Raw genomic sequence first — 20,540 nt, 5'->3', positions numbered from 1 at the left:
CATACGAATGCAGTTAACACGAGAGTTTGATTTGTTTTCGTTTTTTTTTATTGATGTCTATTTGCACAAAAATAAATGGAGGAGGTTGAGAAAAAAGCTGCCCAGACAAGCACCTGAAACCCTTTTGTTACATCTGACTATATGCCTTCACGCGGGTAACGGTCTATGTTGGTGAACTAACTTGAAAAGGAAAACAGCCTGAAAAAGAATGTGCAGGTTAACGGCGCCCAATGAGAAAGAACGACAGCTTTATCTCTTCGAGTGGGCGCCATAACGAAGAAACGAAACACGGAAAGGCATACACAGGCGTGCACTATGCCACTGTGTCCTTCTTACCTTGACGTGTCCAATCTGCCGAATGAAGCGGAAGCTGAAGAAGTAGGCGAATATCTCCGACACGTGGTTGATGACGGAGGCGACCCCGAAGAGAGTGGGCGTGCCGCCCAGGTCTTGCAGGTGCCAGAAAAGGAAGGTGAACACGAGACCGATGCCAAAGCCCATGAACCACGTGACAACCAGGAAGGCGCCGTAGCGAACCGTCGCGAAAGACCGCAGCACAGCGAACCACTCCGGGAGCTTTCGTGTAGTCTGAGCAAACACCGTGCTCTGTGTGGGAAGAGACAGATGGATGTACAGAGTATCAGTTACTTGTTTCATTACCAGCCAGAGCACCTTTTGTGCTAACTCCACGCACTTATTTTGTGCGCTGATTTATTTTCAAGCTTTCTCACTTCGTCTTAGTGGTCTTTTTTTTTTCTTACTTTCCCTCTAGGCCCCAGTTCATCCCTTTTACCCTGTGCCCCATTTAACATCCCTGCATTTCCTCCTAATCATTCTCTATCACTCCCTCTCGCCTATTTTGTAAAGGAAAACAAGCAATGTATATAGAAATATTCGGAAAATCAATCGTGGGGGAATGTTCAGGGTTGTTTTTCAGATTTCCGTTGGGTAAAAAGTGTGCACATGCACCGCGGATCGTTCCCGCTCTAATAAACGCCACAGTTTCTCCAATTCATCACATAAGTTTTAAAATGCCTCGGCGATATGTCATTCATATGATTTATAAGAAAAATATCAATGAGAGTAAAGCACACAGACAAAACTAGCCGTAGCATCAGACTTTCTTAAGAGGTCATAACACTGAAAAACATCAGCAATAATTTATCATTACTGTCACATTTGAAATAAATTATAGAAGGAACATGTCAGACTCAACAAGTGTGAACAGACATGCTTCATAAAAACAGCGATAATGAAGACGAGGACGAATAAATTAGGGTAGGTTCACACACCTGCGCCGAATTTCCGAGATTAGAATGCGTGGCCACCAGAAAGGCCAGCGCCGAAAGGTCAGCGCTCGTTGTGTGAACGTACGTTAATTTATTCGTCCTCGATTTCGTTATCGCTGTTTTTGTCAGGCATGAACGCACACTAACTTGCTCAAGTTGATCTGCTAATGAGCAGACAGATTTAACTGGGGTTCGTAAAAAGACGTTAGAAACAGTGCGTATGTGGCAACTTGTTTTGACTCGTGGGGAAGGTAGTAAACTGTCACAACACTTCATTTCGCGTATTGCAAAAATACAAGCGAAACACGTGTGTGCGTATTAACATTGAGCTAGAAAGAAAACAAAAACAAAGACTGCATAAATGAAAAGAGGGGGTAAACAACAACAACAAATCTACGCGAATAATGTTTCGTATGCACGTTACTGGTAGTCGTCTTTGGCGTTCCCGCGTTCGATCGATAGAGTGGGCTGTTTCTCATGTGTACAGATGAGAAAGATTTACGCTTAATGATTATGTGAGTAGGTGAAGAAGACCGAAATCGCGTATTGCGCTCACACTATCATTAAGGTTCTGACATTGAACTTGAAAAATGGCAGTTTGGGGAATATGCGAAAATAGACACATACTGCTCTGCCTTTCGCACCTTTATCAGCCGTGGCAACGCACTGTATTTTTTTTTCATCCTTCGCGATGCTACTCAAGCAAGCTGAAATTTTGACAATGCTAAACTTCAGCACGTCATTCTAGGCTTCAGCATATTTTAGCATATGGCTGCACCCTGATACCGCATTGGACTCACAAGTGAACATCCTTAGGTGATGATTTCATTTATAATATCCATTTTTCCGTTTTTCCTAGTACTGATGATGCTTCTATATTTATTGCAATATGGCGTAAACTTGGGCCAGTTGCTTCAAGTATGTCATGACGGCAGTTCATAGAGGACGGTGACTCAGAGAAAAAGAAGGACACAGGACAAGCGCTGATTGAATTGCAGCATACTTGCCAGCAAACAAATGTATCCCCATAATGCGTGTCAGTAGTTATTATTGGAAAAAACAACAACAAAGAGACATAAAAAAGGAAACGTGATGCGACCAAAACGAAAAGCCTTCCAGATTGAAAACACTTTTTCCACGCACTTTAAAACTAATCACGCAGCTTTCTTTATATGCATCATTATCACCAGCTGAATTGAGGTCAGTGCAGGACAAAGTTGCTTATTTTTCAGTCGAACTGTCTGTTCTGCGTCAACGGCACTGAACCTATACACACGAATTTTTAAACAGCATTACTACATCTGATTCATTTGCCACCAGATTCGTTTCCCATTCTTGGTGACCATTCCTTTAGAGCAATAAACCACCGGTTTGGCCCGCTAATCAAAATCCTTCAAAAGTTTCTTATTTTTCAAATAGCTCCTTTTTTACACTGGAACTACCATGAGGAGGTGAGGACCAACCTTTGTCGTCTCCGGCTGTTTCTCTTCCTGCTTTGGTGGCTGCCGGGCCTGCGGTATGCCCGGCGCGATGTCTTCGATGGTGATGGGCTTGCTCGCGTCGCTGTTCATCACGACCTGCTTCATGACGATGTTGTCGGCCGGCGCACCCAGGTCGGGCTCGTAGTCGAACTTGAGCTGCGTGGCCGATATGAAGGCGCAACCCATGAGCACCGAGAAGGTGGCGAAGCAGATGGTGTAGTTCCGCTCCTTTTCGTACGGGCCGCACGGGTGGTTGGGAAAAGAGGTCGAGTGGTCGAGCGCGATGCCCACGAAGAACATGGCCACACCCCAACCGAGCGAGCCGAACATGCGTTGGCGACCGTAGTTGTCGGTGTCCTCTCCGAGGTGGGACAGCGTCGCCGCGTCGGCCAGCGTGATGGCCGGGGCGCTGAAGTACTCGCCAAGCACGATGAGCAGCAGTAGGAGGAAGAAGACCTCCTGCACGTCTTCGTACTTGTACACGATCGAGCTGAAGGGAGGCGAGATGTAGGACGTGTGCCGCTCCTGGTTGTAGTTGAGCGTGTACTCGACCGTGTTGGGAGACTTGCCGACGACGTAGTTTGGGGGAAGCTGCTTGGCCTTGCTTCGCCCTTTTTCCACCTGAGGCAGCGACGGTGCCTCGGTGCTTGAGCGGCCCCTCTTATTGCGAGGCTCCGGTAAAGAATCGGGAAGTTGCGGCACTAATTGCTCTTCTTCGGCGGCGACGTCCATCCAGAGGTCCTCCTGGACCATAGGCACGCTCCGGCGGTAGCGGTCGTTGCCGCCGGTGTCCGGGGAGTACAGGACGTGGTGCGTGTCATTGTAGTCGATGCACGAGGCGGCGGGAGGCTGCACGAACGCCAGCGATAGCGTGAATATGATCCAGCAGGCGAGCGAGCAGAGAAGGATCGCCTTGCCTTTCTTGAAGCGGTCAGCGACTCCGCCCCACATGGGGGCGCTGATGAACTCGACCAAGGGCCGGATGCCTATGAGCAGACCACTTTGCGTGGCATTCATGCCCATCTGCTTGAAGTAGACGGCGAGCAGCGGAAAGAGCGAGCCGAACGCGGAGAAGAAGAAGAAGTAGAACGTCTTGGACACGAGCAGGTCTTGGTTTATGCTGGTTAGGAAGCCCTCGACGAAGTTCTGCGGTGGCTGGAACGGCTGTGCGGGAATCGGTTGTTCTGTCGGTGGCTGCTGGCGTTGGTAACTTTGAGTATTCGACACAGTTCTTTCAGAATTCGCGGGTGCCCCCGACGGTGGGCCTCTGTTAGCACCACTGCCGTCTTCATCATCGAAGCTTTTCATCCGGACCATTGTGGCACACACTGTTAGAACGTCGCTTGCAGTAGAATTTCTATTGCTTGGAACAACACCGCAGAGTGTTAGTGTTGGAGACGTATCAACATAGTTGCGCTATGAACACGGAAGACAGTTGACATTTTGGTCTGAAGTCGAGCTTCCTGAAAAAAAAAAAGAGAAAGGCGATTACAAAAACATGAAAACACAATGGTAAAACGTCTACAACTCACTCAGTAATCAGCACCAACAAACGTGCACTAAAGTGCGCACCACCGGAATGAGGTGTCTTGTGTTTTGATCGACAACTCCTCGTAACCCACTCAGTCGAGTGCATTTGAATAGTCTTGCACGTCTCGCACGAATGCAATAAGCAGAATGCTGCACTGGCTTCCTTTGGACCGACAAAGTGCAGAGCGGGAAACAGTATAAAACGACTTTCAGTTGGCTGCGAGCTATTCACGCGAGAGGTTTATTATTATTATTATTATTATTATTATTATTATTATTATTATTATTATTATTATTATTATTATTATTATTATTATTATTATTATTATTATTATTATTATTATTATTATTATTATTGATTTGAAAACATATATGCAGGAAAGGAAAAGCAAAGAGCAAGGCTGGCAATCGGTAGGGGCACAACACCTGCCTGATGACACAAAATTATTACAAAAATTTAGACATCAGTAACAGCTTATGACAGCACAAGTAACCCTGGTAAAGAACTCAAAACCAACTAAAGACGTGACCGCCGCTGTTGCTAAAGGTCCTGTGGCGCGTTTGTGAAAAGTTCTGACAAGTTACCCTTAGCCGACGCAAAACATGGAACACGGGGTTACTTTACCAGGTTTTCTAGTAGCATTAGTGTCAACTTTGGCATCGGGATGCGTTGACTATTCTCATGACAAAATGTCTACAGTAACGTCCAATATAACAGGGTACGAATGATATTGCATTAATAATTACAGTGTCTATTTAGAACACACTTGTGCTTTGCAAGACTTGCTGTTCTATGAAAAGTTTATTGTTTACGCATCTCAACGTATACATTTGCATTCGACGAACTATCAGCTGTGAAGCATTTCTTGATTGAACACCGATTAACACCATTTTATATTGCGCCTGAGTGTACGTAAGCGATTCTAAAATCACGAAGTTAACTTTAGTGCCGAAAATGCGCAGTGACACCCACTGTCTTGGCCTTGTGAACATAGCCTCCAAACCACGCGACCTCGAACTCTCTCCCGGGCGTCTCCTGCCGCAAAACAGTTTTCCGGGCACAGACGCAGCAACGCGCGAACATGCGTGCTCACACGGCGTCATTGGCTGTTCGGCGAGGGGGCGTGGAGACGGCAATGGCGCTCGCCTGGGCTCTGGAGAGAGAGTGGGCGAGACAGGCGCATCACAGCGCTCACGATCGAACCTCAAGCTTGTCAATTATTTATCGGGCAATGAATGTATGTCAGATTGAGCGCCCGGCGACGTCTGATCAAACTTTGGCCAATTTTCGTTTTGTTGCTCCCAACTTGCGAACGCCATGGCGCGGGTGACTAGGCCGATAAGCAGAGCTCAAGGTGTAGCGAGACGGGGAGGCGGGGGGGGGGGGGGGGGTAGAAAAAAGAAGGAGAGGGAGGTGAGCGCTCGGCAATGGCGCGCGCGAGGCGCTTTTTCGGATAAAGGATTGTGGGCTGCAATTCCGGATTTTTTAAAGGCCTTCTGCTCATACGCATGGGCATTACTGTGGTAAAAAAAAAAAAAAAAAAGAACATGCTACGGACGCCGACGTGGTCGCTGTATTTTGTGTCCGAAGATCATATGGGTGAAGATGAGACTGAACTGTCTTACGTGGCCCCGCAAATTGCGACAGTCGCCCCTTCAGTACACGTCTCGTGTCATTCAGTACAGGATATGTGATGACCGTGGCCCGAAACTTCAAATATTTGTGGTTATTTTTTAATTTCGTTGCATTTGGAAAACTCGTGAAGAGTTAGTCTGATACCTCAGCAGGAATTATTCAACCATTACGCCACGTATTTGCACTTCTCCAGAGAGGTTCTGTGCACTGCCGTTACAGCTGAGCTTCACTACAGCCTTTTTTCGTATTGACTTCGCTCTTTCTTACCTAGGCGCATGTTTAAAAGGGCGACCCACACATCACACACTTAGCGCTGTTGCATTGTCGCACACTGCCAATCGGTTTGCTGCTCGTTAACCAGATGTCTTCTCGTAGCGAGAGGAACGATGAAGAGCATCATTACTGTAATTACACGTGACTAGACAACGAAGTACACGAGCAGAACTAATAAATTAAATGGTTTCAACTAACAACAACGCGTCTTCTAACTCCGGAAGGACTTCAGAGCAAGAATAAGGGAACCTTTCAGCGCCGTCTCTTCGCGATAACACGGGTCTTTGGGCCGTCATCGGACGACATGAAATCGTTATCTCGCGTACCATAGGAGAGCTGTGTCCGCGACAAATACAGAGAGAAAGAAAGGAGGGAAGTCAGGGAGAGGAGAATTGAAAGAGAGTGGGAGGGAGGGAGGGGTAGCCGTGCTCGCGCCCTTTCAAGAAAAGCCCATTAGCGGACAGACACACTGGAGTTAAAGGCTGAACAACGGCGAAGCGAAACCTTACCAGCGCAGCGGGCGGTAACCGTCGCGTCCGCACGGCTCGCCGCAATATCCGCCGACGATCTTGAAAAGTACGGGCGCCCAGGAAAAATCGGTCGAGGCCAGCAGCACCGGGGGCCTGAGAGAACCGGCGGCGGCTGGGCTCTCGGGGCGCTCGGACCGCAAACCCCGGGTGCGAGAACCGCGCTCTGCGCATGCGTCGGCGCTACTTTTTCCGCGGTGGGGCATCGCGTTCGACTGCGAGGCGCGGTCGAAGAAGAGCGCCGCTCGAGCGGCGTTCGCTCGGCGATCGGCCCTCACCGGTCGGACGGGCGCCGAGAAGGCGATTTTACCTTGATTCGTGAGAGCACGGACGGCTGTCAGCCCGGGGTTGGCATGCGCGAAGGGGCTCTGCGTGCCGTGGTGTCAGGTATCGCGCGGGAAACCCTAAGTGTGGAAGGAATTGGGGTAGCGGGAAGCTGCCTTCCTTCCGGAAAAGGGAGGGGGGGGGGGGGGGGGGGGCTTCGCCACAGCGAACGTCCACTCTAGTTGGCACGGGAGATCCGTTATCCGAGGAGGCGAGTGCCCGTATTCGCAAGAAGGAATGCGAGCGGAAGTAGCAGGCGGAAACGGGCAGATGCGCGCGTGCTTAAGCCATGCGGGCAAAACGAAGATGCGGAAGAGAAGGACGCGCCGCGTCCAATGCGCCTGCGCGTTTATTGGTTGCGTTTTTCTTTCTCTATGTCTGCAGCCGTTTTTTTTTCCGAGTATTCCTATAATTTCGCCCACATTTTTTGCTATAATAATCCTGATAGGTTAAAATAATGTCTGTCACGCCTAATCTAAACATGCCAGTAGGTTTCTCTCCGCATACCCGCTAGTACGTTCTCCCTAGGAAGATTTTCAGAGGTATAACAAGGTGGGTCAGTATACCGGAATACCGTATTTGCGTTCAAAGACCGCATTAGAATTTTTTTTTCCTAATTCGCAAGGACCCTTCTCTGCACTGCACATTTTCCCGACTAATGACGGCACCGGTAATCGTTCAAATGAAGACCGAGTGCTTGCTGCAGATGCTGGAGCTTGCCTCTTGCGCATGGCTTCATCCCGAGAGCCACGTCTACATTTTCCATGTCTTAATACAAGCAAGCTGTGCTTGCTAACTCTGTTTGCAAGAACGACAACGTCGCCATTAGTTGGGCAGACTGCCTCGCAGGAAAGCTAGCCTTCAGGTAGCAGAGCGTCAGGTTAGAAGCGAGATGTCTGCAGTCGTTGTTAGTCGAATACAGCTCTTATTGGTGCAACAACCTGCAACAGCCTACCTACCTTGACAGTCAATAACGCTTAATTAAAAAAATTCTTCAAATATAGAGAAATTATAGCAGCTGCGTGATGTACGTCGGTGCAGCTGGTCTATGTCGTCAGGCGGGCAGATGTTGCAAATACGGTTTCACACACATAGATGCAAAGTATGACATCTCATTAAATTTTTAACAATCGTTAATTATCCCAAAATTTTACAGTTCTTACCTCAAATTTGAAGAGATCGTTTGCTCGGGTAGACCCATTTTAGGCATCTCTTTGTAGTGCCGTTTGCTACAAAACCGGCGCAATAGATGGCCCTCGGTTTGCCAGTGCCTTATAGACCAGATGAAAGCTGGAACAACGCCGGTAAGCCTAACTCTACCGAACGGGTGGACAGGTGAGTCTATGCTTTTTGAAGACGACCAACAGCATATTATTCATAGCTCTGGTTAGTTAGTTCAATACAATTGGGTTATAGTGAGCTGATCAATAATATATTCCATCACTAATAACTTGAAACATATTTTTAGGTCAACTTCAAGTTTGAAGCTTACCTGGACGAAGCAATGAAGTATGCGGTTTTCTTTCTGCGCAAAAGGCTGACATTTTTTGTCCTATTTGTATGCAATCGTAGGGCACCATTCGAGATCGAATGCCGTCTAAAAATGGGTTTTTCCGAAGTAACCAGATATGAATAGGCAAATGTTGTACGCACTTGGTGGTTGCTGAACGGCACGTTTATTATGAAAAAATACTTATTGTAATTTGTTTCATACGGTGGAAGCTACAGCAATGTATTCATCCCAGTAGGAGTGCGCTTAAGATATTACAATATATATCTAGGTTGAGTGTGCTTCATCGTAAGAAAGTTGTAAATGTCTGCGTTATGCTGTTTCTTTTTGTTTTTTTTTGTTTTTTTGCAGCCATTCTTTCTCTGCACTTATTGTCCTCCACCGGAAAGGGATAGGAAGCGGGATGTCGAAGTTTGGGAAACGTTTTCGGCTTCGGATTGTCAACACTGCAGTTAATAACTGTGTTAAATACTGTATCCTATAGTCCGTCCTGTGAGTGGCATTTGCAACTTGCTCGACGATTTCGAATGATTGCTGCAGACATAAAAACTTGGGGTGTTCCACTGAATTTCTCGCACAGATGTGGCGTATAGAGTTCGGATGGATTGTTAATGTTCACAGAAATGGGCTGAGTGATCGTAACTAAAACCAATAATTACTAAATTTCGCATAATAGCTTAGCCAGCAATCCCGCCTTGCCTAAAAATGTGTTTGCGATGTGTCAAACGACCATTGCGGGAAATGAGGGTACCGCTCTGAAACTTAGCATATGCCATGTTTCTGCAGCACGTCTAGCCAAGCGTACCGTACGATCACTGATTGATTCATGGTGTTTATCGTCTCAAAGCAACACGTGGTGCTACGACAAACATCGTAGTGAAGGTCTCTGGGCTATAATGTCAACAACCTGTGGTTCTTAAACCTGCGCCTATATCTAAGTACATGAACGCTTCCCCATTTTGCCCCATCTAAATGCTACCGCCGCGACCGGAAAACTAATGCGCGACATCGGGATCAGAAGCAGAACGCCAGCAAATTAGCGAGCACCACGGCGACTGAGTCTTCGAATGAGAGTTGAGCCGATTAAGACCAGAATTCATAGTGAGACTGGTGAATAGCTGACGACATCTCAGTGGGCGCAGCGTGGTGGGAGAACCTGACGACATTGCCTAAGGATAGAGAGGCACACAGGTCACGAAACCGCGAAGCCCGTGAAAAGAAGAAACCCGTTGCGCAAGTCGCCACATCCACGTGACTGCAGTTCGTCTGGTCTCGGGTTCGCTCGGAGGTCGATAGGGGCGTCGGATAGCTTGAAAGCAAACTTTCTTATTTATGGCTCGATCTTAACCTTCCTCTGATAGTGTGCGAACGCTTACTCTCCTCTTTTTCTTTCTTATCTTTCATTATCCCTTTCCCCTTCCCCACGTATATGGTAGCCAAGCGTGCCGGACCAATTGTTATTACCCTTTCCTTTCTTTCTCTCTCCTCTCTTTCTCTAAGCCGCTGTCTTCTTGTCGAAACATTGTACTCGTTATTTTTCTTGCCATCGGCGGCCAGTTTGGTACCATGAAAGCCGAGTAATTTTTCAAAAACGTCCGTGTACCGTGCATATGGTGCACGTTAAAGAACCCCAGGTGGTCAAAATTAATCCGGAGTCCTGGAGTGGTTCTGGCACGTAAAACCCCAGAATATCATAAGTAAGCTTTTTAAGTATACCTTGATTATTCATTCTTATTCAGCCACCTAATTTTCGTTTCTATACTTTTCTAAGGCAGCGAAGTTTTGTGTACAGTGCAACTAGGGCATTTCTTGCAACACCCAGGCCTTCAAGAGAATTGAAGATTACACTCAAAAATAAAATACATTAGGATTACATTTTTCTAGAAAAAAAAAACCCGACAAAAATTGTCCATTTATGTTCCAAAATTCCAATTTACGCGGTTTTTCTCTCTTACTGCTATTCTTTTGCTTATCTTTCTACTATTACCATTAAAATTCTTATTGCACACACTGGTTTAGTTAGGCGGCACATGCAAGGCTTTGTGTTCTCACAGCCCAACGAAATTCTGCAGATAGTTTCGCATGCTTACCGATATCTTTCGTGAACGTGAAGAACGCACGAATGTCAGGCTCTTGCGGCAAGACCTCCCACAGCACCGCGGACGACTTTATCATAGCTCCACCCCCCATGTTCAAACTTAGTTGATCGGCGACACGAAGCGCATGGGAAACGTAGCCGAGAGCATTTATACCAAGCAATACAGCCGTTTATCAGAAGCACATGTTCAGTTTTCGCCGCGTGGGTTTCTGTGCATTAAACAAGAGCTCAGATGCTTTCACTATTATTATTATTATTATTTCAGTTATGAGCTCGGAACATGGTTCGGCCTGTTCGTCCGTCCTTTCCTTAATGCTGTCGTCATCAGGCTACCTTCTCATCGTCAGCGTCATCCTCACCAAATAGCGCAAAAGAAATTAAATAATTTGGGCAGGACTCGTCTACGATGACTCATGTATGAGGCGCGTACTCCAGCCGGGCTCCTCTATCGCACTTACCTCAAGACACGCTGCGCCTTCTGGCGGCGCTGCTTTGAAGTCCGCCCATACCCAGTGCCACTTACAAAGTGACCGAAGTTGGCGCCAAAAGACGTTCATCGAAGCGCGGCGCATATCCAGTGGCCACTCACGCACGTGAACATCCCACATTTTTAGATTGCACAACCTTCGGGATCAGCCCACAATTTTGGACGGATACCTATAGCTAGCCAGAACGAAAACCGGTCTGACAATTAATGCCAGAAATGCTACTCGCATTAAGCTCCGCTGCCCACCACCACCGGATATTGAACTGCTGACAATGTTTTAACGAGCAGTTGTGAACCGGACGACCTAACCACTGCAGATAAAGCGTGCAACGGCTGGGGTATGTGGCTTTGTTGAAACAAAACGCCAGCGGTTTTGTAAAGAAATCGCATCTCAGTCGCGCTTGATACGAAGGTGATAGCGTACGCGTCAGCGGACTGTGCTGTTTTGACGTTGACTTCATTTGTTGAAAAAGCGACAGGGGGGAAAACAGTTACGGACAAATTAAGATGATGCATATTTCTCACGTCGGAAAAATGAGCTTCGTGGTGCCACTTTATTCCAGCTCAGGTTAGCCGGCAGTGATTAACGTCATATCGCGCGCGACTGCATAGGGTCCAACCTTAAAGAAGAACAACTGAGAATACCTCCATTACATAACCGCAACATTTCGTGGAACATGTTGCAGGAAAAGAGACTCATGCGATGCAGTAATACAAATGAAGGACGCGATGGGGAAATAAATTGCAGCAAAAACTTGGGCCTACTGACTTGACATTTCTTGGTTAAAATCGTTTTTCTGTTAAATGAAGTTCCTGGACCTTCAAACCTTAGAGGCATACACTGGCAAGCCTTATCATCATCATCATCATCATCATCAGCCTATATTTATGTCCACTGCAGGACGAAGGCCTCTCCCTGCGATCTCCAATTACCCCTGTCTTGCGCTAGCGTATTCCAACTTGCGCCTGCGAATTTCCTAACCTCATCATCCCACCTGACTTTCTGCCGTCCTCGACTGCGCTTCCCTTCTCTTGGTATCCATTCTGTAACCCTAATGGTCCACCGGTTATCCATCCTACGCATTACATGGCCTGCCCAGCTCCATTTCTTCCGCTTAATGTCAACTAGAATATCGTCTACCCCCGTTTGTTCTCTGATCCACACCGCTCTCTTCCTGTCTTCCTGGCAAGCCTTATAGCTTTACCAAATAGTTTTTCTACAAATGAGTTTCCTTTTCTAGAAGGTGTGTGTGTGTCGGGACGTCTGACGCAGAAGGTAGTCACGTGGGAGCAGAACATCGTGACGTTCTGGTCTTCGCTCCGGCTCGCCCGGCTGTCTTTTATGCTCCTCCATTGAGCCGCGCAACAAGAATGCTGCATAGCTACCGTCTAGCGTCAGTCTGCTGCATTTCGAGCGAAGCTTGTATAGGCTAGCCTGCGCCGGCGATGTAATGCTAAAAAAAGTCTCAGTTTCACCCTAAAGACGAAGCGTCGACATAGAAACACTAAGTTAATTAACAAGCATAGTGTCACGTGTGCACAAGCTAACATGAACGCATCTCACTCGATGACCGCGGAAACTCGCTGTGAAGACGCTGGAGTGAGTAAGCGCAGCAGCAGCGAGCGAATTGAGCTTCGTGCCGGCGCTCGCATCAACGCAATCTTAGCACCGAAAACACAGGGAGGGCGGACTCCGCCCCCGCCGCAGATGCATTTCAAGATACAACCACGCGGACGGCCGCTCGCGGCGCAGAGCGGAGCTGCACCGGTGGTCGGCACGCGCTCATGCTCGGCCCGTGCTCGTGCCACTGCTCCCGCGTTCGCCGTCGTCGTCTGCTTCCACAGCTGGCTGCGTTGCCGCTAATCATACCAGCGTAGAATTTAACTTCTCTTTTGTAGTAGTAATGGGGAGGCCTCGTTTACGGGGGTATGAGCCAATGCTTAAGGGGGTATGAGCCAGTCAATCTCTTATGTAACGACATATTTAATTTTGAAGAAATTTCATGGAAATACATCCGGAATGAACGCGCTCGGGAAACGGTCTCATCGTCGATGTGCCGATTCTAGCGTGAGGGCTTCCGAAGCCCAGGCTAAACGTCAGCGAAGAGCCGCGGACCCCGAGTTGAGGGAGCGCGATGTTGAGGCCAAACGACAGCGTCGTCTTGCCCTCCAGGAACACGACAACGGTGGTGCACGCCTCGGCAACGCTAGCGCCAACTTCCTGGTGCGACGGCCAGGTTTCAACGCGAGTTTCTCAACCGGGACTTCGGAGCCAGTTGCAGTGCGTGTGACCGGTTGTGGTTCGAGCACAACGTCCATGGTACTCGTGAGTGCAATTCGTTCGGAGGAACACCGAAGAAACACACGACAAGCGTCGCTTACCCCCATTTCCTCGACAGGGGAAGGGCTACCCATTTTTTTTATGCTAGTTGTTCTGTTCATTTACCTTTATCAGTAAGTTCTTTATTCGTGCTACTTTTCTCATTTCCGACACTCATGATTTCTTGTACAATTTCTGAAGTCCTGACTTCGTTTTATGTTTTGTGCCACCTTATTTTCTTTTTTAAAAGTAATTTACCATTCGAATTTTCTTTTTATTAGGCGAACTTATCTAACTGCTTTTCCTATTTGATTTTAACGCATGCGTTGCAACTTCAAAACTGAAATAGGGCACGCATATTTAGTAGAAACCTGCGACCTACTCTATTTTCGAGATATTGGTCCCCCAAATCACCGATGAAATACATTCTTGTTTCACGTAGGTTTGTCCCCTAGAGCTTAAGGTCTTTGGAAAAAAAAACTATGCGGTGGAACGCTGGCACATTTTCGCCGTAATCTTAGGAACGCACAACCTTATAGGGTCTGTCTACATTATTGTCTGTAATTGTCAGCTAAGTAACTGTGCGCAGGTAATAAATAACGACAGAACCTTAAGGTCAAGATCTCCAGCTTTTCTATAATGATTGCCTCTATACCACGCCACAATTTGATGAACACTTAGACCCTTCATAGACACAATTCACTTACCGTAAATTCTGCCTTTCTTGGGCTTCTCCGTCTTTGATCCCAGGGTTTTTCGGCATGGAACAGTGTCAACATTCTGTATACTTCCGCTTACCTTGCTTACTTGGCTACTCACTGGTATTCTTAGCTCACAAGTGTGCATTTATTTTCACTTGAAACGTAGTCCATAGCTTGTCTTTGGCAAATGCAGCTGGCTTCAATAGGTTTTCTTTTTCTCAAACTTAGATCATTTGTTTTGCTGCCTGATATTTCTAATGAAACCTCAAAGCGCGGATCCGTTAAAACGTCATTGTTAACGAGGTTGCACTTCCCGTAGAGTACGTGTCCGTTCATTTCGACTGTTACCACCATGAGGGATGAACTGCGTGATGACTTGTTCATTTACTTGGTTGAAATCGGAAATGTTGGCAACTGTTGTATACACTGCAGGCTTCTCCGCAAACAATAAAATTATCCTGAAGCTGTGTAATGGCATTTGTCTGAAATTATTTACCTGCAGGTGTACGCAGGAATAAATGGCAATAAAAATGCGATGGCTGAATTGTATCACCGTGCGACGTACCAGAGACGGCTTAAGTTAATAGGCGAGTTCCTTAATCCCGCAGAGGGTGTAATCATTTGTCGACCACTAACATATTGTTCCATATCAGTTTGCCGCTTGACGCGCGAGGGTTGGCTGTGTTTTAGATAATGTCCCTAAAAAAATTGACGAAGTCATTGCAAATCAACTAAAAAGCACGTTGAGTTTCCAAACACGAACGTTTTCTATTTATTTCCACTCAAATTTTAGCAACCGATCAACTTAACAAGAAGCACAATCCATCAACGTTTCGTATTGTTTTATTATAAAAATCAGTATGAAAAACAGTTCAGCATATATAAACGTTCAGTGCCATATATCGTGATGAGTTGTTTTCTTTTTTTCTTCTTCCTTCTTATTACTTTCTTTAGCGCAACGAACGCAGGCAGCATTGTCTGTAGTATGTCAACTAGACCTGTACAGAACACCTTGCGCAATGGCGCTAACTGTAGTGCATATGCACATCTTAAGATACCCAAGTGTATCTTATTGTAGCACACATATTTATTCAGCGCACTAAACAGAGGGCATCTGTGCCACCTCTGTGCGCCTCGTTTTCTCTAACCGAAACCTACGTAAGACATGAAAGCAGATAAAGTCACTCTTTTTTATGTTCTAAACGCACTCTCAATCATACAAAGCAAACACACCGAGTCTGCGAACAATCAGTGTTAGCACTGGAAAACAAAAGTGGTCATTTGCGACACAAGGTACTCAGCGTACCGTATGCAACCGGCACAGTGCGATTTCAACGACATACGGTGACCACTGTGAACAGAAAAAAAAAAAAACAGCCACGTAGAAAAAAAAATAAGAATACGTAACTCGACAGCCTTAATGTAAGGCTGATTTCGCGAAAACTCGTGGAGTCTACTTTTACTATACAGTTTGAAAGACTAATACACTTGAACGAAGTTTGGGATGTATACACCGCTATCGTTTTCTTTTTAATTTGGAGAGAACACCTAAACTGCGAAACCAAACAAAACAAAAACATGACGGCGTGCATTCCAGTGCCTTTACTGGGCGACAAATGCATTCATTCAAATACACATACCTACAACTTGAGACGAAGTGAGAGGTGCGTTTATATATAAATATTTATAGAGGTTTCTCAGAGGCTATTTTGCTGTACAAATCACTATCGTAATATCTAACCTCCAACAACTGCCCACAAGAAGAACAACAACTAGAAGACTGCCTGTATTCTAGCCAAAGTCACGAAATAATTATTTTTAAAAGGCGCCTGGTGTATTAAACTAGAGCTCCTACGACAAACAAGGACTACTTCGCACTTGTAACCATGAAATCTCCACACCAGTAACGAATCAAGCGCCCCTAATAAACCGATTTACAATTACAGACTTATTCCCCGCCTCTTACGCAATAACTTGTACGGTTTTGATTTTCTGTGACCTCTAAAGCGGCTCAATGACGCAGGTATTGCGAACATCTGTAACGCCGCCAGCCTATCCCATCAATTTCTTTTTCTTAAGGACTACCATCCTCAAGTCCTGACGTAATAAATTGCCGTAGTGATGCAAAGGCGTCATAGAACTAAGGCACGCAAAGTATACCGTGTTCCAGTACACGTTAAGTGTTCGACAGTCTGATGAAACGTAGCTTTGAACGTAAAACTTTAGTCACAGAAAGAAGCAACTAGTTTCGTATCGTAGAGTGCATCTGGCAGTGAAAGTTGGCACCATTAGACACCTGCGTTACGGAAGATTGTCAACACACAGTACCCATTGGATGTTGACTCATCTGAAAAACGAACACCGATGTGCCTTGCCGCTTGCATCACAGAACGAAGAGAAAAAAATGTGTTAGTTCAAGAGCGTCCGCATTTAGGAAAGGAGAATAAAATGGGTAAAATTGCTAGTAGTAAAATTGCTCGGTAACAATATTTTTAGGTTTCCGACAGACCCCACTGTGAATGTGATGTCTCACCGAAATGTTTACGAAAAGCGCAGCCAATACTGTATTTGCATCAAGCGATGTATAAACCCCATCGCACTAAATGCGAATGGTTCTTTTTTTTTCAACTGAAGTAAAATCTTCGAATGACGCATTAGCGCTTATGATCAGCACGAACCATTAAAAAACATGAAAATGTAAACCTTATAAAGTAAGATTGCTGGTCAAAATCGTGCCTGTCATTTCATGCGCATTCACTTGTCTGCATTCATGATCAAGCCATAAATGAACAGCGATGCGTGTCAAACAAAGCGTCATAGCAATTATCCCCAACCCACCACACTTTTCTGAACCCATGAAAAATGAAGCAAATCTGAACGAGCTTCGCAACTGCTACGCGTCGCTCACGACTGCTGCTCAGCAATATGGATTTGTCATGGGCTGAGGACCAGGTAGATAGCGAATTAGGAAAATAAGAGTACTATGAAAGGGGCTAGCCGGAGGTTCTCCTTGCTTGCTTATGCATTTGTGCGTTATGAAAAGCACGTATACGAAAGGCTAACAGACGGTTGATGCGCAAACTTACAGCTGGTTTATTATTGCCAGGCCCCAAGTATACAAGGATTTTCAATCAGATTACAACCGACAAAATAGAACAAAAAACTAAGACGCACAATGGCCTTCATGGACGTATTTGCTCACGTTAGACAATCATATAGGATCAACAGTTATCGCAGGTAAAGAAAAGTGTGTGTGCGTACGCCGCCTGTCCAGCTAACGCAAGCTGAAATCAAGTTTGAAAAGTTTGAATCGAATAACTGTTGAGCCTGTATGATTGTCTAACGTGAGCAGATATGTCCATGAAGGTCATTGTGCCTCTTACTTTTTTGTTCAGTTTTGTTTGTTGTAATCTGATTGAAAACTCTTATATACTTGGGACCTAGCAAGAATAAACCAGTTGTAAGTTTGCGCATCAACCATCTCTTAGTGTTTCGATCGTGTGTGTGCTTTTATTAACGTGCTTGCGCATAAGCAAGTATGTAGGAAAACAATTTTGAACATTGCACGCAAAAGAAGCGAATTAATTTTTTTCTTTCTTTTTTTTTCAAGCTAGCGCTCGTAACACCACCATCGGCTGAAGATGCAAACTCAGTAGCCTTACTGTTTATGAACAAAGAACTGAGACGCAAGCGAAAAAAATCGAAAAAACAAAAAAACACCACGATGCAACGCGTCAATATGGCAGCCTAAGATGTCTAAGTCGAAATATTTGAACGCGCCACAAAACTTGTCAACTACTACCTGCGGGTATACACTTTTTTTGTTTCATGAAACAACTGCCTGTTTCAAGTGACCGGCTCGCTTAATGTCTTCAACTTTCATTTGTTATTCTCACTGTCATGTTTGCGTGAACTATTTACAATGGTTTAGTGAAGAATGCGCTTTTCGTTATGACGGTCGCTTAAAATAAAGAGGATGCTTGCAACAGAGTTGCTACAGGCATCGAGGATGTGTTTGAGGGAGAAACGCTCCTTCCTTAAAGACGAGCGTACATGAACGTTGATAAATGGCACAAGGTCTACCTAAAGTGAAATGCTGTATTTACAGATAAAGTGAAAATTGTTAAATACACGCTTTGTTACGCTACGCACTTGTATTTTTTTTCTCCTTTTGAGCAATGGATGCGTTTCTAGTACGTCTTTCTACACTTCCTTTTTCGCAGATACACGGTATGCGGAAATTTCCTCTTGTTCTGCCAAAATGAGGCGATAACGCCTGAACCATAAAAGCCCTTGCAAAACAGAGCAGTGTTTCTCAAACTGTGATTCGTTACCCCCAGGGTTTCTGGAGAGCACTGTCGAGTCCTCGGGCACCATTCTTTAAAAAGAAAAATAAATCACCTGGAAGATTCAACAAATGCACTGCGAAGAGACAAATGTGAAATAAATTTGAGTGTAGACAAGCCAGCAGTTTTGAGGAACGAGCCGTTGATACCAGGCCAACTTACTGACGCTACATTCTGTACAATTTACGTACACATTAGCCTGATAGCTGCAAGGCGATGATATTTTCTGAGTCCTAGTCTTAACATGACACACGTTATTGTGCGTGTTTATGCATCGAAAAAAAAAAGAACACGTCTTTCAGAAGGTCCCCGAGTGACTTGTCAGCAGGTCTAACTGTCAGCGATGCCTCGAAGTTTGAGAACCACTGCAATAGACTGTTCACTCCTGCAGCCCATTTTTCCCTCCTGAATATTTGTTTGCTCTACGTTGTGTCCACGTGTGCAAAAAAAAAAATCGATTGTACGCCTTCCCAACTTATGTCATCTGCCGTGAAAGCATTGGCTGTAATGCATAGAGAAAGTTGGCAACTAGAAGCAACAGCCATCAAACGCACTCCGAAAGGAAAACAAACTTGGGGTGTAAAAAACATTATGCAGAGATAAACACGTCGGTAAAAACTAATTGACAGACAGTTTCTTCGTGCAAGAACTGAAAAAAAAAAACCTTGTAGACCTATTTACCGAAGAAACAGTGCGTTGAGGGAGAACATCTAGTAATAACTACGTGAATTAACAAATCATACATATCTTTAGTTGAAAAGAAAGTCTTGTGAAGGCGATGAAATGCTTTCAAACGGCGTTCTTTTAGAAACCATTCGTGTTTCATTTGCCCAAGCGTTGGCACCATATGCAAGTGATTCAGATCTCCAAAATAATCATGACCGTCATAATGTAATGAGTATACCTGAGACACAAAACTAATGCATCTCAGGAATGGCATGGTTTCTAGGCTTACGCACCGACGTGTTTTATAACCTGACTTGCTAAAGTTGCTTGAACATGCAAGAAGAAGCGCATCTACGTAATCGTAATCAGCTCAATCTCAGTGAAACACTTTCGGAACCACAGCCAAGCCTTCAGCGTCCCGTGTGACGACTTCAACAACAAGAATTGTTTTCGACGTCACCGCCGACTAATGTGGAAGGCCAAGTCTGGTGCTCTTACTGAGAGCAATGCCTAACAATATGGAAGCCGAAGCCTGACGATGTCGTAGTCGACGTGTGGCAAAGATAATTTCCCTTTTTTCACTTCAGGCAACTTTAGCAAGCCTGGTTATACGAAACCCCGGATATCTCGAGCGTTCACCCTTTCCTCATTGCGTCGCGGTTACTTAAACGGCGCGTTCGACACTAGAACCCCGAAGGCACCGACCATAGCTGTGTCTCTCCTCTCTTCTGCTCTCATTGTGCAAAATAAAAAGCCTGTCGCGTCCACGGACTCTTTCGAGTGACCTGAAAAAACTTAAGCGAAGTCTCACCACCGCCGGCCTAAGACGCACCTAAATACATCTCGACTCCCGTTAAAAGGAAGTAACTGTGTGGCAGCCGTAGGAATAGTTGGCAGCTCTCGAAAGGCAGTAGTTTTTCTTCTTCCGCGGCCACAAGCAAGTGGAACGGCGGAGCCGCCCCGAAACGAAAGGCATCCCTCTGCTTATAGGCGTAGGCAAACGAGTAGAACAACGATGTTCTTTCTGTGCATGACGAGTTCTCCGCGTCTCGGCCACCCATCTCTCTGATGCTCGTCGAGGGAACTCCCAACTCTCCGCCTCCTCCGCCTCGAAGTGCAATTGGAAAAAAGTGCCCTAAGAAAGTCATCCTCATAACAACACTTCCATCCGGTTTCCCTTGCGGTAGATCCTGATTTGGCCCGGATGGTGATCGCCCATCGAAGTGCACCGGAAAGCGAGCACTCCAGTGTCCTTGCCGAAGTTCACCTCGAACCTGCGTGCAGGAGTAGAACAAAGTACACACCGCAATATTTTTTATAGTTTACAAACAAACAAAAAATTATGCATATCT

At 45.8% G+C, this 20,540-nt stretch overlaps 2 protein-coding genes across 2 annotated transcripts in view; both read right to left on the bottom strand.

Annotated features, from left to right (window-relative positions):
• Positions 1 to 6,842, bottom strand: part of LOC119455987 (major facilitator superfamily domain-containing protein 6) — a 28,679-nt gene extending 21,837 nt beyond the window's left edge. Inside the window, exons 1-3 of the mRNA XM_037717546.2 lie at positions 6,719 to 6,842; positions 2,753 to 4,233; positions 337 to 606 (exon numbers count right to left, since the gene is read on the bottom strand). Coding sequence (XP_037573474.1) covers positions 337 to 606; positions 2,753 to 4,087 — 1,605 coding nt within the window. The 5' untranslated portion in view covers positions 4,088 to 4,233; positions 6,719 to 6,842. The remainder of the gene's footprint in view (positions 1 to 336; positions 607 to 2,752; positions 4,234 to 6,718) is intronic.
• An 8,109-nt stretch (positions 6,843 to 14,951) lies between these two features.
• The window catches only part of LOC119455985 (unconventional myosin-Ia), a 179,621-nt gene continuing 174,032 nt past the window's right edge, over positions 14,952 to 20,540 (bottom strand). Inside the window, exon 32 of the mRNA XM_037717540.2 lies at positions 14,952 to 20,462. Within this exon, the coding sequence (XP_037573468.1) occupies positions 20,339 to 20,462 (124 nt within the window). The 3' untranslated portion in view covers positions 14,952 to 20,338. The remainder of the gene's footprint in view (positions 20,463 to 20,540) is intronic.

Source organism: Dermacentor silvarum, chromosome 6 (genome assembly GCF_013339745.2).
Source record: "Dermacentor silvarum isolate Dsil-2018 chromosome 6, BIME_Dsil_1.4, whole genome shotgun sequence".
NCBI lineage: Eukaryota > Metazoa > Arthropoda > Arachnida > Ixodida > Ixodidae > Dermacentor > Dermacentor silvarum.
Note: the sequence above shows the minus strand (reverse complement) of the source record. Positions and strands in the feature narration are given on the sequence as shown.